Source organism: Lynx canadensis, chromosome B2, assembly GCF_007474595.2.
Source record: "Lynx canadensis isolate LIC74 chromosome B2, mLynCan4.pri.v2, whole genome shotgun sequence".
Taxonomy (NCBI): domain Eukaryota; kingdom Metazoa; phylum Chordata; class Mammalia; order Carnivora; family Felidae; genus Lynx; species Lynx canadensis.
In genome coordinates, this window is record NC_044307.1 from 106,619,966 (window position 1) to 106,641,074 (window position 21,109).

The following is a 21,109-nucleotide window of genomic DNA, read 5'->3' on the forward strand; positions in this document are numbered from 1 at the left end:
GTCTGCCTATTCTCTGGAGCCCTCCACCAACCCTTCTTAGCTTAGGGGACAAACCATTTAGCCAGCGTCACCTTTGCCCTCTGCCCCACCCTCATTCACATATACCAGTGCACCAGCATAGAAGAGGCATGTGAGTGTGAGTCACATGTGGAGTCACTGTCACAGTGTGCCTTAACCATGGAGCTGATACTTGAGCAGGAGAGAAGGGAGCATGAATACTGACAAGGGAGGAAAGCATGGCCTCCTGTCCAGGCCTCTCGTGCCCCGGAGTGATGACTGTGCAGTGCACTCCACGTCTGCCCAGGGTCACAGACGTGCCCAGAGTTTCTGCGCTCAGTCCCGTCTGGCCAGAAATGCTCTGGGAAGGGGGTGCACCATTCATTTCCCTCTCAGCCAATCAAATCTGGCCAATCCCAGCATGGCTAGTGTTCACCATATGTTGTTCCCTAAGAACTATTGAAAATATTAAGGAAAGAAAGAACTATTGCAGCAAGTGTGGAATATTGTGGAAACTATACTAGGTTGAACTAAATGCATCAAAATCCACAGTACCTTAACATCTCTGTTGCTGAGTGTCCATTCAGTTCTATACTCCAAAAGAAAAGAACATCCTCTTTTTAAGTCCTTGGTCCTGACTGATCAAAGTGAAAAGGTTGTATTCTCAGTAAACATGCGGTTCCATGGTCACTCAGATGCCACTAGCTAAATTGCTAAATTAAAATGTTCCCGAATCTTCTCTGTGAACTAAGTCAGGCTTTTGAAATTGTTTTCCTCCTGCCAAGAGAGGTTATGCACATGATCTTTGTAGGCATTTGGTAGACAGTAATGAGTCAATGTTGGTTTTTCTGTTTGAAATAGTTTCTGTTATCATCCATTGGTCAGTTGCTGAAAAACCATCGTTTGTGGTAGAAAAGAGAAATGGAGGAGACTGATTAAATCCTGAAGATAGTGTTCTCAGTGTTGATTTATTTTTAAATGGAAAAAATTCAGATAATAACTAGATAGTGGATAAACACTTTTTATTTTTTTTTTTATTTTTTTTTTTTAAATTTTTTTTTCTTTTTTTTTTTTCAACGTTTTATTTATTTTTGGGACAGAGAGAGACAGAGCATGAACGGGGGAGGGGCAGAGAGAGAGGGAGACACAGAATCGGAAACAGGCTCCAGGCTCCGAGCCATCAGCCCAGAGCCCGACGCGGGGCTCGAACTCACGGACCGCGAGATCGTGACCTGGCTGAAGTCGGACGCTCAACCGACTGCGCCACCCAGGCGCCCCAGATAAACACTTTTTAAAAGTTCTTTTTTATTTAAAATTATTAAATTCTTTTATTTAAAATTCTTTCAAGTTCTTTATTATTTTTTTTTTTTTAGCATGAGTGTCCTAACTTCCATTCAGGCTTCTAATTGCAATTACCTTTATTTACGACAGATTTAATAACATGTTTGGAACGAGCTAACCATTATTTGAAGCCAGAATACAGGTAAGTACACTGTCCTAGCTGTGCTGCAGTCATATGTTGCTGAACATTTTGTTTTCCTTCACATTAAACCAGATAAAGTACCTTATTTGTATTTAATTTTTTTACAGCATTTATGTTCTTTTTTTTTTTTTTTAATTTATTTATTTTGAGAGAGAGAGAGCGAGCACATGCAAGTGAGCAGAGTAGGGGCAGAGAGAGGGGGAGAGAGAGAATACCAAGTAGACTCCACACTGTCAGTGTAGACCGCAGCACGGGGCTCAGTCTCACAAATTGTGAGATCATGACCTGAGCCGAAGTCAGGAATCCCATGCTCAACCTACTGAGGCACCCAAGCACCCATACAGTGTTAATATTCTAACTAATGAGGAATACTTGAAATGATTTCTTATATAGCAGAGTCAGCAGACCTTTTGTCCAGGGCCAGATAGTAAATATTTTCGATTGTGCAGGTCGTCCAGTCTCTTTTGCATCCATTTATAGTTTCTGTTGTTGCTGTAATGCAAAAGCAGTCATAGACAATATGTAAACAAATGTGTAAATAAAACTTTATTTACAAAAAGAAGCAGCAGCACAGATTTGGCCCATGAGCCACAGTTTGCTGACTCCTGAGCTCTACTTTGATACCAATGAGCATAATGGAGCCCAGAGTAGTGTGTATTTTTTTTAACCCAGCCAGCATTTGCAAGTGACTTTTAGAATTTCTTCACTTTCAGAGGGAGCTGATCTTGTCTTTCCCACAGAGGAGAAACCTACTGAGAATAGGAGATGAAATATTTGATCCTAGCTTTACTTTAACTAGAAAATTACTCAATCTCTTTGATGTACCTTTCCTCATCTATATAATAAGAGTCTAGAGCAGGATTTCTCAGCCTTGGCACTATGGTGTTTTGGGTTAGACGATTCTTTGTTTGGAGAGCTGTTCTGTGCATTGTTGGATATTTACCAGTATCCCTGGCCTCTACCCTGTCCGTTCCAGTTGTGATAACAAAAATGTTTCTAGACATTGCCAGAGGTCTTCCAGGGTGGGCAAAATTCACTCCCTGTTGAGAACCAGTGTTCTAGAGAGGATTGTCAACAACACTAACTCCAGCTATAACTCCTTTGAGTGCTTTGTTAATGCCAGTCATAGCTCCCTGGCCTTTGCGTATATAACTCATGTGACTGTTCCAGCATCCCTGCGAGGTAGGTTCTGTGAGATCCTGCAAATAGAGGCACAAACTAGTGAAGTAGCTTGCCCAGGGAGGCCCAAGGGTCTATGGTCCTGACCATCTTAGACATTCTAATAAATAAAATTATTTTATATGCAGAATCAGTTCTAGTGTTATCTATTATTAAGTCTAGTAGAGAAACAAAAATGAAAATGGTCAATAATTTAAATAATTAGAAAACAAAATTGAAAAAAACCAGTAATTAATTACAGCTGCCCTGTAAGGTTGCCATTCATTCAATATAAACACATGCCAACATTCTCTGAGATCTTTCCAGCTGTACCTATAGAGTCCCAGTGGTGAGAGGGCCTGTAGGCATCAATGTTCATTTCCTGTCCTACAGAAAAGAATACATTCGGGCCTACAGAGTGATGTTATGGTGCCAGATCATCTAGGCTGTAACTCAGTTGTTTTGTAGTATTTAAAGATGAGGTACGGTGATATACACGTCCACACTCCCTCACCTATAATCGTGAAATGTAGAAAGCTTTGAAAGTCAAAAGGTTTTTGTAACTCATTTGGTGGCAGTACCTGATTAGTGTGACCTTAAATTCATTTGACAGCAAAACTGAACTAAATTAACGAGTCTATTCAGTCTTTGTGTTGGACTTAATATGACTGTTCATGTATTTGATACAGAGATATTAATGTTTTTGATTAATGTATGCAGCCATAAGATGAATCTAATGTGTAACCTGACTACGCTGACAACGCTATATTATATAATTAAAATTTGCTGAGAGTAGAACTTAAATGTTCTCACCAAAAATATACATATTACATATATTTTAAATGTTTATATATTTAGATATTACAATATGCGAGGTGATGGATATGCTAATTTACTAGTTGGGGAACATAAATCATCACGATATACACTTGAAATGCCTTACAGTTTCTTAATTATACCACAATGAATTACTTCCAATTGCAAAAGTAATCTGTAACTAATGTAGACCGTCATTGTCCAATACTAGCCATGTGTGAATATTAAGCACTTAGGCTGTGGCTAGTCCAAATTTAGATGTGCTATCAGTATCAAATAAACAGCATAATTCCCTCTTGCATGTTCTATAGAGGAGAAATATGTTTAAGTGTAATTTATACTTTTTAGTTTAATTATGATTCAATAAAATACAAATTCTTTATTTTATTTTTCCAGTAAATTCTGCCCGGCTGGTTGTAGAGACATAGCAGGAGACATTTCTGGGAATCTGGTGGATGGATACAGAGATGTAAGTACCTGACAGTAATTATAGGGCATGGTGGAAATTAAAAAGTACTTATTGCTCTGCCTAAATGCATCCTGAAGTAAAGTCAAATAAGATCTCAAACCCCATAGATAAATGTGCAAGTTTCTATTTTCTGAAAATAAATGAAATAATAAGTATAAAAACCAAGGTTATTCATGCATTCATTCCTGTTTTCCCATGCATTTCCACTTAAGCATGCTGTAAATGAAATGGTAGACAAAGCCCTTTTCAACCCTAAGAGTATAATTCCATCTATTTTCTTTATTTTAATGCTCCAGCTGATTCATATAGCATAGCCAAGGACATGAACATTCACATCACAGGATAACAACATTGTGTCTGGGAGCAGTGAAGCCATCTGCCCTGCACTTACATAGTATTCCTTCCTTCCTCACACCCCAGTTTCTTATGCAGAATGAGACTCTCTGGTTACACACATTGTTCCCAGAGAAAAATAAATTCACAAGACATTTTCCCTAAAGTATATGTCCTGTCTCCATATACACAGTCCTTTATTTCTTGTTATTTGCAGATCTCTATCCTGGAAATTTGATATCTGATTTTTGAATATTAACATTGCTATTTAAAATAGTTTCATTCAGGAGCACCTGGGTGGTTCAGTCGGTTAAGAATCCAACTCTTGGTTTCGGCTCAGGTCATGATCTCACAGTTTGTGAGATCGAGCTCTGCACCCGGCTCTGTGCTGTCAGCACAGAATAGAAATGCTGACAGCACAGAGCCTGCTTGGGATTCTCTTTCTCTCTCTCTGTCTCTCTGCCCGTCCTTCTTTCTCTCTCTCTCTCTCTCTCTCTCTCTCTCTCTCTCTCTCCCTCCCTCTCTCTCTCTCTCTCTCTCTCTCCCTCTCCCTCTCTCCCCCCCCCCCTCCCCCCCCCAAAAATAAATAAATATTAAAAAAATAAAATAGTTGAGTTTACAGCATCTGGGAATTGGCTTGAGTTATGAAATGTGAAAATCTGTGTAGTGTTGGAACTTTCCTGAGAGTTACTGACATGTGTCTTCAAGCATGGAAAAAACCATACATGTTCCAGGTGATTGATAATTTTATCTCTAGCAGGGGAAAAACAAACTTGGCTTTAATTTTTGCTTTTAGTATATCCTGATTCTGGAAGCAGCAGATTATGCTCTTTGTTTTCCTTTATTGTGTAGTGTCTTTATTTACAAGATTGGCATAGGATATTCATTTGGCCTATAAATTGTTTGAATCTTAAAATGTTTTACAATACCTCGATTTAAGATATACTTGGTACAGGCTATTTCTTTTTTTTTTTTTTTTTTTCAATATATGAAATTTATTGTCAAATTGGTTTCCATACAACACCCAGTGCTCATCCCAAAAGGTGCCCTCCTCAATACCCATCACCCACCCTCCCCTCCCTCCCATCCCCCACCAACCCTCAGTTTGTTCTCAGTTTTTAACAGTCTCTTATGCTTTGGCTTTCTCCCACTCTAACCTCTTTTTTTTTTTTTTCCTTCCCCTCCCGCATGGGTTTCTGTTAAGTTTCTCGGGATCTACATAAGAGTGAAAACATATGGTATCTGTCTTTCTCTGTATGACTTATTTCACTTAGCATCACACTCTCCAGTTCCATCCACGTTGCTACAAAAGGCCATATTTCATTCTTTCTCCTTGCCATGTAGTATTCCATTGTGTATATAAACCACAATTTCTTTATCCATTCATCAGTTGATGGACATTTAGGCTCTTTCCACAATGTGGCTATTGTTGAGAGTGCTGCTATAAACATTGGGGTACAAGTGCCCCTATGCATCAGTACTCCTGTATCCCTTGGGTAAATTCCTAGCAGTGCTATTGCTGGGTCATAGGGTAGGTCTATTTTTAATTTTCTGAGGAACCTCCACACTGCTTTCCAGAGCGGCTGCACCAATTTGCATTCCCACCAACAGTGCAAGAGGGTTCCCGTTTCTCCACATCCTCTCCAGCATCTATAGTCTCCTGATTTGTTCATTTTGGCCACTCTGACTGGCGTGAGGTGATATCTGAGTGTGGTTTTGATTTGTATTTCCCTGATAAGGAGCGACGTTGAACATCTTTTCATGTGCCTGTTGGCCATCCGGATGTCTTCTTTAGAGAAGTGTCTATTCATGTTTTCTACCCATTTCTTCACTGGGTTATTTGTTTTTCGGGTGTGGAGTTTGGTGAGCTCTTTATAGATTTTGGATACTAGCCCTTTGTCCGATATGTCATTTGCAAATATCTCTTCCCATTCCGTTGGTTGCCTTTTAGTTTTGTTGGTTGTTTCCTTTGCTGTGCAGAAGCTTTTTATCTTCATAAGGTTCCAGTAATTCATTTTTGCTTTTAATTCCCTTGCCTTTGGGGATGTGTCGAGTAAGAGATTGCTACAGCTGAGGTCAGAGAGGTCTTTTCCTGCTTTCTCCTCTAGGGTTTTGATGGTTTCCTGTCTCACATTCAGGTCCTTTATCCATTTTGAATTTATTTTTGTGAATGGTGTGAGAAAGTGATCTAGTTTCAACCTTCTGCATGTTGCTGTCCAGCTCTCCCAGCACCATTTGTTAAAGAGACTGTCTTTTTCCCATTGGATGTTCTTTCCTGCTTTGTCAAAGATTAGTTGGCCATACGTTTGTGGGTCTAGTTCTGAGGTTTCTATTCTATTCCATTGGTCTATGTGTCTGTTTTTGTGCCAATACCATGCTGTCTTGATGATGACAGCTTTGTAGTAGAGGCTAAAGTCTGGGATTGTGATGCCTCCTGCTTTGGTCTTCTTCAAAATTCCTTTGGCTATTCGGGGCCTTTTGTGGTTCCATATGAATTTTAGGATTGCTTGTTCTAGTTTCGAGAAGAATGCTGGTGCAATTTTGATTGGGATTGCATTGAGTGTGTAGATAGCTTTGGGTAGTATTGACATTTTGACAATATTTATTCTTCCAATCCATGAGCAGGGAATGTCTTTCCATTTCTTTATATCTTCTTCAACTACCTTCATAAGCTTTCTATAGTTTTCAGCATACAGATCTTTTACATCTTTGGTTAGATTTATTCCTAGGTATTTTATGCTTCTTGGTGCAATTGTGAACGGGATCAGTTTCTTTATTTGTCTTTCTGTTGCTTCATTGTTAGTGTATAAGAATGCAACTGATTTCTGTACATTGGTTTTGTATCCTGCAACTTTGCTGAATTCATGTATCAGTTCTAGCAGACTTTTGGCGGAGTCTATCGGATTTTCCATGTATAATATCATGTCATCTGCAAAAAGCGAAAGCTTGACTTCATCTTTGCCAATTTTGATGCCTTTGATTTCCTTTTGTTGTCTGATTGCTGATGCTAGAACTTCCAGCACTATGTTAAACAACAGCGGTGAGAGTGGGCATCCCTGTCGTGTTCCTGATCTCAGGGAAAAAGCTCTCAGTTTTTCCCCATTGAGGATGATGTTAGCTGTGGGCTTTTCATAAATGGCTTTTATGATGTGTAAGTATGTTCCTTCTATCCCGACTTTCTCAAGGTTTTTATTAAGAAACGGTGCTGGATTTTGTCAAAGGCCTTTTCTGCATCGATTGACAGGATCATATGGTTCTTCTCTTTTTTTTTTTATTAATGTGATGTATCACGTTGATTGATTTGCGAATGTTGAACCAGCCCTGCATCCCAGGAATGAATCCCACTTGATCATGGTGAATAATTCTTTTTATATGCTGTTGAATTCGATTTGCTAGTATCTTATTGAGAATTTTTGCATCCATATTCATCAGGGTTATTGGCCTGTAGTTCTCTTTTTTTACTGGGTCTCTGTCTGGTTTAGGAATCAAAGTAATACTGGCTTCATAGAATGAGTCTGGAAGTTTTCCTTCCCTTTCTATTTCTTGGAATAGCTTGAGAAGGATAGGTATAGGTATTATCTCTGCTTTAAACGTCTGGTAGAACTCCCCTGGGAAGCCATCTGGTCCTGGACTCTTATTTGTTGGTTGGGAGATTTTTGAAAACCGATTCAATTTCTTTGCTGGTTATGGGTCTGTTCAAGCTTTCTCTTTCCTCCTGATTGAGTTTTGGAAGGGTGTGGGTGTTTAGGAATTTGTCCATTTCTTCCAGGTTGTCCAATTTGTTGGCATATAATTTTTCATAGTATTCCCTGATAATTGTTTGTATCTCTGAGGGATTGGTTGTAATAATTCCATTTTCATTCATGATTTTATCTATTTGGGTCATCTCCCTTTTCTTTTTGAGAAGCCTGGCTAGAGGTTTGTCAATTTTGTTTATTTTTTCAAAAAACCAACTCTTGGTTTCGTTGATCTGCTCTACAGTTTTTTTAGATTCTATATTGTTTATTTCTGCTCTGATCGTTCTTATTTCTCCTCTTCTGCTGGGTTTAGGCTGCCTTTGCTGTTCTGCTTCTATTTCCTTTAGGTGTGCTGTTAGATTTTGTATTTGGGATTTTTCTTGTTTCTTGAGATAGGCCTGGATTGCGATGTATTTTCCTCTCAGGACTGCCTTCGCTGCATCCCAAAGTGTCTGGATTGTTGTATTTTCATTTTCGTTTGTGTCCATATATTTTTTGATTTCTTCTCTAATTGCCTGGTTGACCCACTCATTCTTTAGTAGGGTGTTCTTTAACCTCCATGCTTTTGGAGGTTTTCCAGACTTTTTCCTGTGGTTGATTTCAAGCTTCACAGCATTGTGGTCTGAAAGTACGCATGGTATAATTTCAATTCTTGTAAACTTATGAAAGGCTGTTTTGTGACGGCACAGGCTATTTCTAAATGACTTCAGGAGATTGAGAGAAACAAACAGTCGAAGTGTAGTGTTTCCCTCAGCAATAAAGAGTTTATTTGTTATTTTAACATCCCATGCAAGAAACTTCAGAATTATGTGCAGTAAGAGAGATAGCATCACTTACTTTCTTATTTTAGTTGTTTATCTTTCTCCTCTTGACAGAGTTCTGTTTTTTAGTATAACAGGTAAATGGTTTCCTATCGATCTGAGTACGCCAACTGTAGGTGCTTGCACACAGGTGGCCTATTTGACTCTGTAGCTAGTTTCATATCATTTGCTTTTAGGATGACTTCATCTGGAGGGAAAATTTATATTTTGAAAACTCTTCAAAGAAGTCTTACCAGTGCCTTTTTGGTATATGTTGATCTCGTGGGTGTATTCCATATCTGTTGCTACATAACAATATTACTACCAATTTAAAAGATTAAAACAACACATGTGTTACCTCTCGTGTTCTCTGGGTTAGGCGTTTGGGCACAACTTAGCAGAGTTCTCTGCTTCAGGATCTCACAGGGGTGCATCCAAGCTGTCAGCTGGGGCTGCATTTCATCTGAGGCTCAACTTGGCTTCGAAGCTCACATGGTGTGGGCCGCATTCAGTTACACATGGATTGTTGAACAGAAGACCTCAGTTTCTTCTTCCTGGATTTTGGCTGGAGGCTCTCCTCAGCTCCTTGCCATTCGGGCCTATCTGACATCACTGCTTTCTTCTTCAAAGCCACCCAGGGAGAATTTCCCAACAAAGGAGTCTCCTAGTAAGACAGGTTACAACCTTGTGTAATGTTATCATGGGAGTAGCATCCTACCACTTTTGCTATTGTTCTGTTAATTAGAAGAAGGCCACAGCTCCCACCTAAACCCAGAGGGATTATGCAGTGGGGGAATGCCAGGAGGCAGAGATCCTGGAGGTTATCATAGAGTCTGTCCTCCGTGGTGCCTTCATCTTAGGGAATGTGTTCAGTTGTAGCAAGTTCTTCCTAGAAGGGTCTTTGCAAAACTGAAGCATATTTTGTAGGCCAGGACAACAGAATCTGTAAAACAAGTTACAAGAGAAACTGTTGAAGAAACAGGTTCTCTGCGTCAGAAAAGAAGTATGTTGTCTTAAAGAACAATTACAGAAAAGGAACTGGTTCATTCTATGTTGTTCCCGAAGGCAGAACTAGGGTCAGAGGGTGAAAGTTATAGAGTACCCAGTTTTAGTTACATGTAAGGAATAATTGAGCGGTGCAAAATGGAGTCGGGTATCTCAAGAAATGGTGAGCCCTAGTCCCAGGAAGTGTCAGGTGTAGGCGTTAAACCATTTGTCAGACATGGCCTATATATGTGTAGGAAGGTGCTGTGGGGCGGAGAAAGTGACAGTCTGTCAGGAAGTATCAGCGGAGAACTTTAAAGTTCTTTTTGAATTCTTAAGGTTCTGTGAATCTGTCTCCTTCACTGATGAATTAAGGCATCTGTATTGGTATATGCTTACCACGCTAGCTAAGTAGGATGAGCTTCTCTTTGAGATCTGCCTTACCCAGAAACCAGAAATAAAAAAGGCCTAGAATAGTTTCTCTCTTGGCACCTTCTCCCAAGTCTGCTGACTGTACCATCTGCTTTTAAGACATCACTTAATAACTTGTTTCAGTAAATTCTCCATACCCCCAGAATATTCAAGAAAGACTGTAGAATAATAGAAGACAGTATATGTAGTGCACCCCTGGTTTAGGAGAAGGGGAGAAACCAGGCCTTTGTACACACCCACAAAAAGCCATTACACAGGGAAATACATTATAAAAGCGTGTGATTGTTTCCAGGTGATAGCAAGCAGTGTGAGTGATTTTTTTCATATTTTCCAACATTTCTAAAATGAATTCAAATAACTTGCAAAGAAAATGTTGCCGGGGTGCATGGGTGGCTCAGTTGGTTAAGCGTCTTACTTGGACTCAGGTTATGATCTCGTGTTTCATGTGTTCAAGCCCCACATTCGGCTCTGTGCTGACAGCTGACAGCCTGGAGCCTGCTTTGAATTCTGTGTCTTCCCCTCTCTCTCTGCCCCTCCCCTGCTCGTGTTCTGTCTCTCTCAAAAATATATAAACATTAAAAAAAAATAATAAGAAAATGTTGCCAATACGGTAATTACGAAGACTGTACCAACATAGGAACAATTCATAGGATAGACCGTGGAACATATATATTTAACATTTTACTATCATTTTAAAACATGAGCTTTATTCATGTTTTATTAAATTCAATATGAAGCGTTTACTTTTTTTAAAGTTTTATTTTGAGAGAGAGAAAGAGCATGAGCGGGGGGGGACAAAGAGAAAAAGTGGGGGGAGAGAGAGAGGGAGAGAGGGAGGGAGGAAGAAAGGGAGAGAGAGAGGAAGGGAGAGACAGAGAGAGAGAAAGAGAATCCCAAGCCCCAAGGCAGGGCTCAAACTCATAAACCATGAAATCATGTCCTGAGTCGAAATCAAGAGTTGGACGCATAACTGACTCAGCCACCAAGCACCCCTGAAGTGTTTACTTTTATATTAAATTTTATTTTAATACTTTGTCAATACTTTCCAGTACAAGATGACTTTTCCTAAAGGAAGACATAAGAAAATACTCCAATTCTGGCATGATTTGATAATCACTTTGAAAGTTGATGTAGTCTTGACATTGTCTTGAGACTGTACACTCACAAGCTCTCTCTCTCTCTCAAAATAAATAAACATTTTAAAAAAAGGTTGATGTAGTCTTCATGCTGATCTGTTTAGCCATGTTTTACGGTTTAATGAACTTTAGAAATGTTTAATACCATCACCTGCAATTTTGTGAGCCATGTAGGTGTTCTCAGATGTCTGAGAAAATGTAAATGAAAAATTAGGTTTAAATTATTCTGTTTGAGTTGAAGCCAGTTCACCATTTAACATAGGCTAGTGATGTGACTTTCCTATATTTACATTTCAGTGAGGCTTAGACCTTGAAAATTGCTAGAAAATCAAAGTATAAATTTCCCCTTCCAAAGGAAATTTATAAAAATCAAGTTCAGTGAAAGTAAAAATTTAAAATCAACACCCAAAAGCCCCAATTTAAGTAAACATTTATTTAAGTTGATTGAGTGAGCGAGGAATTTTGTTTTTCTTAAAGAAAATAATCCTGTGATAATTTTATAAAAATGTAACAGCCAGATTTGGTGGTTATTCTCCTGGAGTTGTATCCTGTGGCCTGCATTGAATATCATGGAAAAATGTGAGCTGTAGTTGAATAAATTCCATAAAATGGGTATATACTGCTGGGGTCCCTCAACGCTGATTACTATGGAAAATGGGAATGTATGTTGGCCAATGATGCTGGTAGGTTCTATTGCTAATTGACCTGTGAACCTGTTCTCTTGTAACCAAGGAGTCCTTGGGACATGCCAAGTCCAGTGAGAGCTCTCCACTAGGCAGGGCTCTGGGGATAAAGACTACCCCATCCACAGAACAAATTCCAAGGAACAAACTCCAAATGATCTCAGGGACAGTGGGATTATCTACCCAGTAGACCACTGAACCAATTGCTTTTCATCTTGGGGCTGAGAGACCTAGGCAGGCCGGCAGGGACGTCATAGTAGGTACATAGGGTGCCTATTAGAATCACAAGGTAATAGACCATTAGAAAAGATACTAGACATCATGCAGTCCAGGTTTTTCGTTGTACACAGGAATTGGGGAGCTGGATCCACAGCAGTGACATGACTTATGTACACCTAGTAGAGTTAGACACAAAGCCAAGACAATGAGCTAAATTGCCAAATTTAAATTCAAGGCTTTTCTGTTATAACTGGCTTGCTCCATTTTGTACTCCAAGAATCTACAACAATGATAACAAACCTTTTTAAAGAAGGAACATTCAGAAAAAATAAAAACACAAGCTGCCTATTTAATTTAAAGATCACTATTTTGGGGGCACCTTGTTGACTCAGCTCGTTGAACATCTGACTCTTGATTTGGGCACAGGTCATGATCCCAGGGTGGTAGGATCAAGCCCTTCATTGGGCTCTGTGCTAAGAGTGGAGCCTGCTTCAGATTCTCTCTGTCCTTCTGCCTGTCCCCAGCTCGCACTCACTCCCTCTCTCTAAAAATTAATAAATAAAATAGGGGCTCCTGGGTGGCTCAGTCAGTTGAGCATCTGACTCTTGATTTTGGCTCAGGTCATGATCTCACAGTTCCTGAATTTGAGCCCCGCATCAGGCTCTGTGCTGACAGTGTGGAGCCTGCTTAGGATTCTCTCTCCATCTCTGCCCCTCCTGCACTCACTCTCTCTCTCTCTCTCTCTCTCTCTCTCTCTCTCTCTCTCAAATAAACTTAAAAAGAATAAAAACAAAATAAAATAAAACACTGTCTTTTTCTCATCTTCTAGTATTTCTGTTTTTCTCCAAAATCAAGGAGGGTAATAACCACATCTGTCTTTCAACATTCTCTTATTTCTTCTCTGTCAGGAACTGTCCTTCTCTTTTGTTTCTGAGAGCCATTATTGTAAGACCGACTCATTGTCCCAAATCTAACCTAGTTTGGGAAATATGCACTCTCTAAATTAAAGATCACAGAAGTTCTCAATTTTATTGCAACCACAATTATTACAAAATATTGTTGGTCTCCTTGGTCCCCCAGATATTGTAACCAAAATCCAAGAAATTTTTTCCACTGACAATAAAGTAACAATGTTGTCAACACAAAGAGAAATTCCCAAGTCCGGTTATCAAGACATAATTTCATGAGCTGCTCTTCCCATGTTGGCATTAGCCATCATGGAGAAGTGGGGCATTGCTAAAGATGATTTGGAAAATGATGTTTCTCAGCCCCTCAGTCCTGGGCTCACTGCCTAACCACCCTCCCAGGCAGGTCTGTGCCCATGGGGACCTAAGGGCCTGGGCACCCCATGGAAAAGTTTCAGTCTTTCCTCCAGCCCCACTTCTAATGTGCCAGTGCCAATCCCAAGGCCACCTGCTAATCAGCCAGTCAGGTGGTCCTGCTCAGTCTGTCACTCCAGGCAGCAGACTTGGAGGCCTGGGCAGGTGCCAGCTGTCTGACCCTTCCAGAGGAGACTCAGGAAATGAGGTGGAGGCTGTGGGCCCTGGGTTGCTCATCGTCATTGCCCTAAGACCTTTATGAAGTCTTTTGTTCCATTTCATATTCTGTTCTGTTTTTAATGCCTTGTTCAGTCTCTAAATCAATTGTAAAACGAAGCTATGGTATGGAAGATTCACCTTCTCAACGTTTTTTTTTTTTTTTTTTTTTTTTTTATTTTTGGGACAGAGAGAGACAGAGCATGAACGGGGGAGGGGCAGAGACAGAGGGAGACACAGAACCGGAAACAGGCTCCAGGCTCTGGGCCATCAGCCCAGAGCCCGACGCGGGGCTCGAACCCACGGACCGTGAGATCGTGACCTGGCTGAAGTCGGACGCTTAACCGACTGTGCCACCCAGGCGCCCCAAATTCACCTTCTCAAAGGATCCTTAGTATGTGTATCTGCTAAAGCAGATGTAAAAAACTGATTAGTTATTTCTATTTCTGTTTGAAAAGCCACCCCCAAATTGAGTGGCTTAAAATAACAACCGTTTTATTTGCTGATGAGTTTGAGGGTCAGCATTTGGGCTAGTCAGTTCTTAATCTCCCTTTGCCTAGAATAGCCCCTGTAATCATGTGGGGGGATCATCTGGGGGCAGAGTGTCGAAGGTGGCCACGGTGACATGTGTGGCGGTTGGTTGTGCCGTGTTCTCTGCAGCAGAACAAACAAGCTACCTGGCCCAGTGCAGTCAGTAGGAGGTGCCTACACAAGGGCATGACCATGGGGAGGCGTTTGTTATTCACTGGGGGGTCACCACTACTAAATTACCTACTTCCTCTCTAGTGGATGGGTTCCCAAGTTAGCATAAAATTGGTGACTCTGATGTCATTTTGAGATCTGCTGCAGAGAACATGGCCCAGTCAACTGCTACACATGTCACACGTGTCATAGTAATGCAATAATTTTCCCCTCTTCTTTTTGTTTAATAAGGTACAGTGTAGCAATGTCATGGGTCAACTAGGGATCCTGACCACGTGTTATAACAAAATGGAAAACTCCCACCATGTTTTTAATGTGTTTTTGAGTAGCTGTGAGTGATGATGTTGCTGTATTTCAGACCTCTGTATTGTGCAAAGCCGCCATCCATGCTGGAATAATTGCAGATGAGTTGGGAGGTCAGATCAGCGTGCTTCAGCTCAAAGGGATAAGTCGATATGAAGGAATCCTTGCCAATGGTGTGCTTTCAAAAGAGTAAGTACTTTGTTTTCTGTTTTGAGTGGAAGGTAACCCCAAAAGCATAATTTATCAGCTCACAGTTTTGAAAGGACAGTGGGTGTATGATACCAAGGGTTTGTCAGCTGGGAAGAATGTGTGTGAATGCTTAAAGCAGCATTTATGGTGTGTTTGTAGAAGATAAATGCAGCAATATAAGAGCTCACTGGTTATGCTGACAAGTAAATTAAAATTAAAATGGCACACATCTGAAGTTCTAGGGCAGAGGAGTGTTTCTACTCTCAGGTGCTTTAGTAGGAGAGAACAAAGCCTGTTCCTTTTCAGTTTTTCCAGTTGTAAATTACCTGTTATCTCCAATGTTACCAAAGGTACTGAAGGAGACAGAGAACTGAAATAAGCCCCCATAGAACCACCAAGCTCCCCTGAAAGATCCTTGGAGAGAAGCTCTTAGTGATGAGTAATAGTTGGGAAGTGAAGGAAGATTGTTAATTAGCATTAACCTCTCTGTTCGCTGTTATCCTCTGCTTTTAGCTTTATGAGAAAAAAGTATGTCAGTTGTTCAATTGTTTAAACATTCAACCTGGGCTTTTAATGCGTTTGGGTTTCTTCAGCTTCTGGAGTGGAAAACAAGAGCTAAATATAAGCCCCCCTTGTGGTCCAGGTGTCCACGCATTGAAACAGGCAGCTTGGAGTGGGCCAGAGGGAGGCTTTCCTCGGGTAGATGCCTTATGAGAGAAAGTGATCCTCAAGCCACGTGTTTATCTCTTGCTTCCTCCCTCCCTGTCTGCCTCAGAAATGTCTTCCTGCTACCATGACCCTGTGTTTTTGGGACAGGTTGTCACATAGTCTTGGGCTCAAGGATATGGCACAGGACAGAGACTGCAGACATTTCAGGATCCAAAAGTAGGGAAAAGTAGGTTAGGGCCTGTATTGTCTACCCCTCCCTAGTGTGTATGCGGATCCCCCCCGGCCCTGTCCCGCCATTTTGGTGTGGTTCCTGCTTGTGTGAAGAAAGAACATGATCATCATACTTCCCTGTCCTGTTCTCCCAGTGGATGTAGACCATTTCATCTGGTTAAAAACATAAGGGGGTAGGTAGCTTCCCTAGTTAGCATAAATATAGTACCTCTGATGTCATGTTGAAAAAGTTATGCAATAATTTTTTCCCTTCCCCTCCTACTTTTTATTTACATGTATTCTAGCTTAGTTTAGCAATCTTGTGCTTCACATAGGGATTCTGACCACAAGTTATAGTATTATTTTTATAGGAAAAAGTATCTTAAGTTCCAAAGAACCAATCGATGAACTCACAAGTAAACTTAGACTAAAACTCACTTCTGGATTGAAGCGTTGGCCTAAGCTCACAAGGGAGGGGATTTATTTTTTATTTTATTTTTATTTTTTTTAAATTTTTTTTTCAACGTTTATTTATTTTTGGGACAGAGAGAGACAGAGCATGAACGGGGGAGGGGCAGAGAGAGAGGGAGACACAGAATCGGAAACAGGCTCCAGGCTCTGAGCCATCAGCCCAGAGCCCGACGCGGGGCTCGAACTCACGGACCGCGAGATCGTGACCTGGCTGAAGTCGGACGCTTAACCGACTGCGCCACCCAGGCTCCCCAAGGGAGGGGATTTAGAAGCAGTGACTGAAGTTGGTTAGGTCACCTTCATGAAGGAAGCAAACCTTGGGTTTGGTGGAAGGCAGGAACAAAGCATCTGGGGACCTGGGAGCAGAGCCAAGGCCCAGGGAGGGACACCAGAGGAGTTGTGGTGGTCAGCTCACCATGCTCATGTCCAGGGCCCTGGCTGGTGGGTGGCTGAGGAGAAAAGGCAGAGCCCCTACTGGTAATTCCGAGTCGGGGATGCAGGTGGGGGTAACCAGAAAGGGTGTTCGGTCCAAGTCTTTCACAGGCAATGCAAGTGACCCTGTATGCAATCTGTAAAAGGCAGTCATCCTCACACTCTGATGTGCAGGCTCACCGCAGTGTTTGTGCTCTCTGCTTGCTATGGATAAGACTTCCCTCTACTTTCCCTCTGGATAGGACTTGTAACTTTGACAGGCCCCGAAGTGTTCTTTTTATATTGTTTGAACATTCAGAGGCAAATTACCCCCAAATTTGTGCCACAGTTTAAGATCTAAAAGCTTAGTAACAGAGTGCCTTTAGAAACTAAAATCCTTAAATAAATAAAATATATATACGTGTGTCATAAATTCATTTTTATGTATGCACACACATGTATTTTATACATGCATATATGTACACACACATGTACTATATGTAAATAAAAGTATATATGCATGTAGTGTGTGTGTGTGTGTATACACACACACACACACACACACACACACACATTTTTTTTTCACTTATGTATTTGCCTCAGACTTTTTGGAACATAAATATTATACCTGATTTATAGTAAAAGTGATGCTTATGCAATTACATGAAGACCTGAGAAATCTCCTGGTGATTCTAGTCCAAGAACATCCCATGGGGTAGCCATGGCATCTCGCCATTGGATCACCACCACCATTTGTCCTACACTTGACTCTCAGAAAGGACACCCTCTCCTACAGTTCCTCAAGCTCCCCCTTCACTATGTTGTACAACTCTTTTTCAAACCCAACCTTCCATTGCTTGCATGTTGACTTTTTCAAGGCCTTCCACAATATGTTGACTCCTCTGGGCTCCAAGTCATTCCCCAAAAGGTTCAGGTTAAACAGGTTTTAATGCTTTTGAGAACAGAGGAGAGATACTGGCAGCAAGCAGGCGTCAGGTTGCGTGTCTCCAACCCGAGTATGTTCAATGCACAATTTGGATGCTTTAGGACCTCACACAGGTGTTTCACTCCATCCTCCTGAACATCATTGCCCCCGATATCCAATATTTCACGTTATGATTGTGCTTGAGGGCATTAGCAAGCTCCTGACAGCCCTCCACTGTGAAAGAACAATCTGGCAAATCCAGGTTCTGGAGGCTGCAGTCTGGACAACCCAGGGCCTTACACAGAAACTTCACTGCCTCATCTCTCAGGTTATTCCTCCTCAGGTTCAGGTGGGTCAATCTCGTGTTCTCAAGGAGCAATCTGACAGGTACTGCAACTGGGTACACCGAGCTGGCAGCACCAGAGCACCAATCTCTCCAAGGCACACAGTAAGCACAGTGATCAAAAACCAGCATGATCTTGACCCTTGAGGATCTGTTTCTGTTGACATTTTTTATGGTTTGATGCTACTTCAGGAAGGTATCAGGCTGTGGCCCACATTTGTTGGGCGCTACATCTCCAAATCGGAGTGAAGAATTAACCTCTGGTGTTAAATCTGCTTTTTGGACTCTCTTGCCTATGTTTGTATACATTGCAGTGCTTCCTTTGTAGGAGAATAGGACTGCAAAAAGTTTCACTGTACTACCAGGGTTTTATTTTACTGTTGAAAAAAAATTATTTAAACTGTTGCACAAAAGTAGACATGTTCTGAGTTACTTCTGGGCTGAATACAGATGAAGTCGCTTTATGGTCATCTGAAATTAAACGTTGATGCAAAGATAAGAGTACGGAAATCGAAACCATTAATGGCTTAGGAAGAGTTTCGTTCCGCATTCCATGTAGTTATTGGAACACATTGTCCGATTTTTGTTTTGGTGCGAATAGATAGAAAGTCCAGAATTATATCAAGGTCCCTTCTTTCTAGCTCTGATTTTGCTTTGACTTTTGGTACTGAGCAGAGAAGAGTCCACCACATGCGAATACATCTCCTCCACTCATTTCGATTCCCAAATCTTCAGGGAGCAGTTGTTTTCATCTGCGCTGTTTTGCTGTTGGGGAACCACTGTACGTGTGGTCATTGAACTTCTGTTCCCACACATGATTGTTTGGTGTTCAGGAAAAAACACAGAAGGAAGCAGTACAGCTGAGGAAGGAGTCCCTAAAGTAAATATCTAAGGTTCTTCTGGGATTCATCCGGGTCAGGTCACTTCCTTGATTTGAGGAGACCAGAATGGAATCAGGAAGAGAAGCTGACCTCATACAGAGGGCAAAGGCTCAGACCATCAGCGGGGAAGGCTTTTCTTTCAGTTTGCATCGGACTGTTCTCGATTGCTTCTCTAGTTCTCTGGGAAGGCTGGCAGTACTTGTAATCTGATGGAATTCGTGCACCCTGATGTGTGACTGCCTCAGAACTCCAGCCTCCTGGGGTGTTTTCATTTTTAAAAGAGGAGGCTCATTTACCAATAGAATTCTCTAAGTGATTGTGTTTAGTTAGTTTACTAGAGTGAAATGGAAAAGCATATTCCAGCTGGTAATGGAGAAAAGCCAGGCAGAGGGCTGTTAGGAGCAGCGCCTCCCCTGGCGGCATCTTCCTGGGGTTAACTCCAGTTATCCTTCTTTCCATAACTTCTCTTTTTCGGCAACGGCGAAATAAATATTTTAGTGTCTTATGACAGTGGGAGTGAGTTTAGGTCCTCTGGGTTGCCACAGCATTTTGTGCACTTCTTTGGGTAAAATTTCAAGTGTAATACTTAGTGCAGGAACATTATAAAAAAAAAAGGAAAAAATCAAATAGAGACTCTAAATACATTAATAAAACTTTAAATTGTGAATTGCAACAATGTGCATCTTTTTTTCAAAGTTAGAAGAGCTGGATTTTCACCCAGGCTTGGCCACCCACTGAATTCAGGCAAGTCCTGCGACCCCAGTGGGTCTGCATTTTCATGTCAGAAATGATCGGTGCCTGCATTATATTCAGGATATCGCAGAACCTTTACGTGGAATAGCAGGGCTGTGAAGTCTGCTTGAGAGTGGACAAAGAATGTGAAAGAAAAAGTCCATTCCAGGGAATTTGACTACCTGCTACTTCTAATCAACAACAGCAACCAAGCTTTGATGGAAAGATTCTTATACTCGTGTCCAGTCTGGGTTTTCTGTGGATTTCACAGTTCAGTGGTCTCTCTGTCCATTGTTGCCACATATAATGCAGACTTAAACATTTAAAATTATAAGCAGTACTCTCAGATTGTAAAATAATTGAACACAAAAGTGACATCTATCTCTGTGTTTATCTCTAGTATCTAATATAATACTATGCACATAAGATTAATCTTGAGAACTCTAGATTTTCTATTTATTCTATGTATTTTTACACTGCCAGGTTGGTAAGGGATTTATAGAGGGTAAATATGGTCTCAGGCCTTCGGAATCCCTTCTCCACTGAAGGAGAGAAGTGCGGAGCGAGGTTGATGTGATAAGTTTGCCTGTGTGAATAATACAAGCTGTGAAAGCGCTAGAGTCCACAGGCCCAGGGATGAATGCCAGATCAGCGGTGACGCCCAGGCCAGGGCCAGCTCAGTGAGATGCTATGAGTTTTCTCCAGCTGTACCTTGTCATCCGGACGCAGGAGCTGGTTCATGGCTTGCTTGGCCTTAGTTGCTACAGTAGGTAGGAGTGTGACTGGAGAGAGAATGAGCTGAGGCTGTCCCCAGAGCAGCAGTGCTGGGGCAGAAGCCGTGGTCATTTTTCTAAAAGTGGCCAGTCTTCTTCATGTCTCTCAGTGGTCCTTGATGATCGACAACAATTGGGATGCTTTAAGGTGACTACTGAAGCAAAGGGAATATTCAGGGCAGTCATTCCTTCTGCTTCCGTTGCTGGGTATCAGTTAGTTGGGATTTCAGGCTGCTCCTAAGACGGTGTATGTGCACTTTCCTTCCCAACACAATGTGGCATGATGGAATCCACACAAGATTTTGATCCAACAGCAGCGACTCAGAGTCCTGGCCACTTGTCACCTGGGTGACTTGAGGAAAGTTGCTCACCTTCAGTGGGCCTGAGTTCTTGATCTAGAAAACACCAGTGACAAAGATAATAACAGCCTTGCTGGGGTGCTGTGAGGATCACATGAGGCGAGGGGAGGCTCTGAACCCTGTGCTTGGTGCTGTGTCAGTCATTAAGATCCAGGTAAGCAACTCACCTCCTCATGTTTGTGTTTATTATTTCAGTGGTTCCCTGTCAGACAAGCGATTTCTCTTTACCTCCGATGGTAAGGATCACATTTTCCTTAAGAATTTGATATTTTAGGGGTGCCGGGGTGGCTCAGTCGGTGGCTAAGTGTCTGACTTGATTTCCACTCAGGTCGTGATCTCATGGTCATGAGATCAAGCCC

The 21,109-nt window shown here is 41.4% G+C and overlaps 1 protein-coding gene across 1 annotated transcript in view; it reads left to right on the forward strand.

The window, feature by feature from the left end:
- Positions 1-21,109, forward strand: part of DCBLD1 (discoidin, CUB and LCCL domain containing 1) — a 59,809-nt gene that overhangs the window by 26,966 nt on the left and 11,734 nt on the right. Inside the window, exons 4-7 of the mRNA XM_030316232.1 lie at positions 1,429-1,480; positions 3,851-3,923; positions 14,843-14,976; positions 20,946-20,986. Coding sequence (XP_030172092.1) covers positions 1,429-1,480; positions 3,851-3,923; positions 14,843-14,976; positions 20,946-20,986 — 300 coding nt within the window. The remainder of the gene's footprint in view (positions 1-1,428; positions 1,481-3,850; positions 3,924-14,842; positions 14,977-20,945; positions 20,987-21,109) is intronic.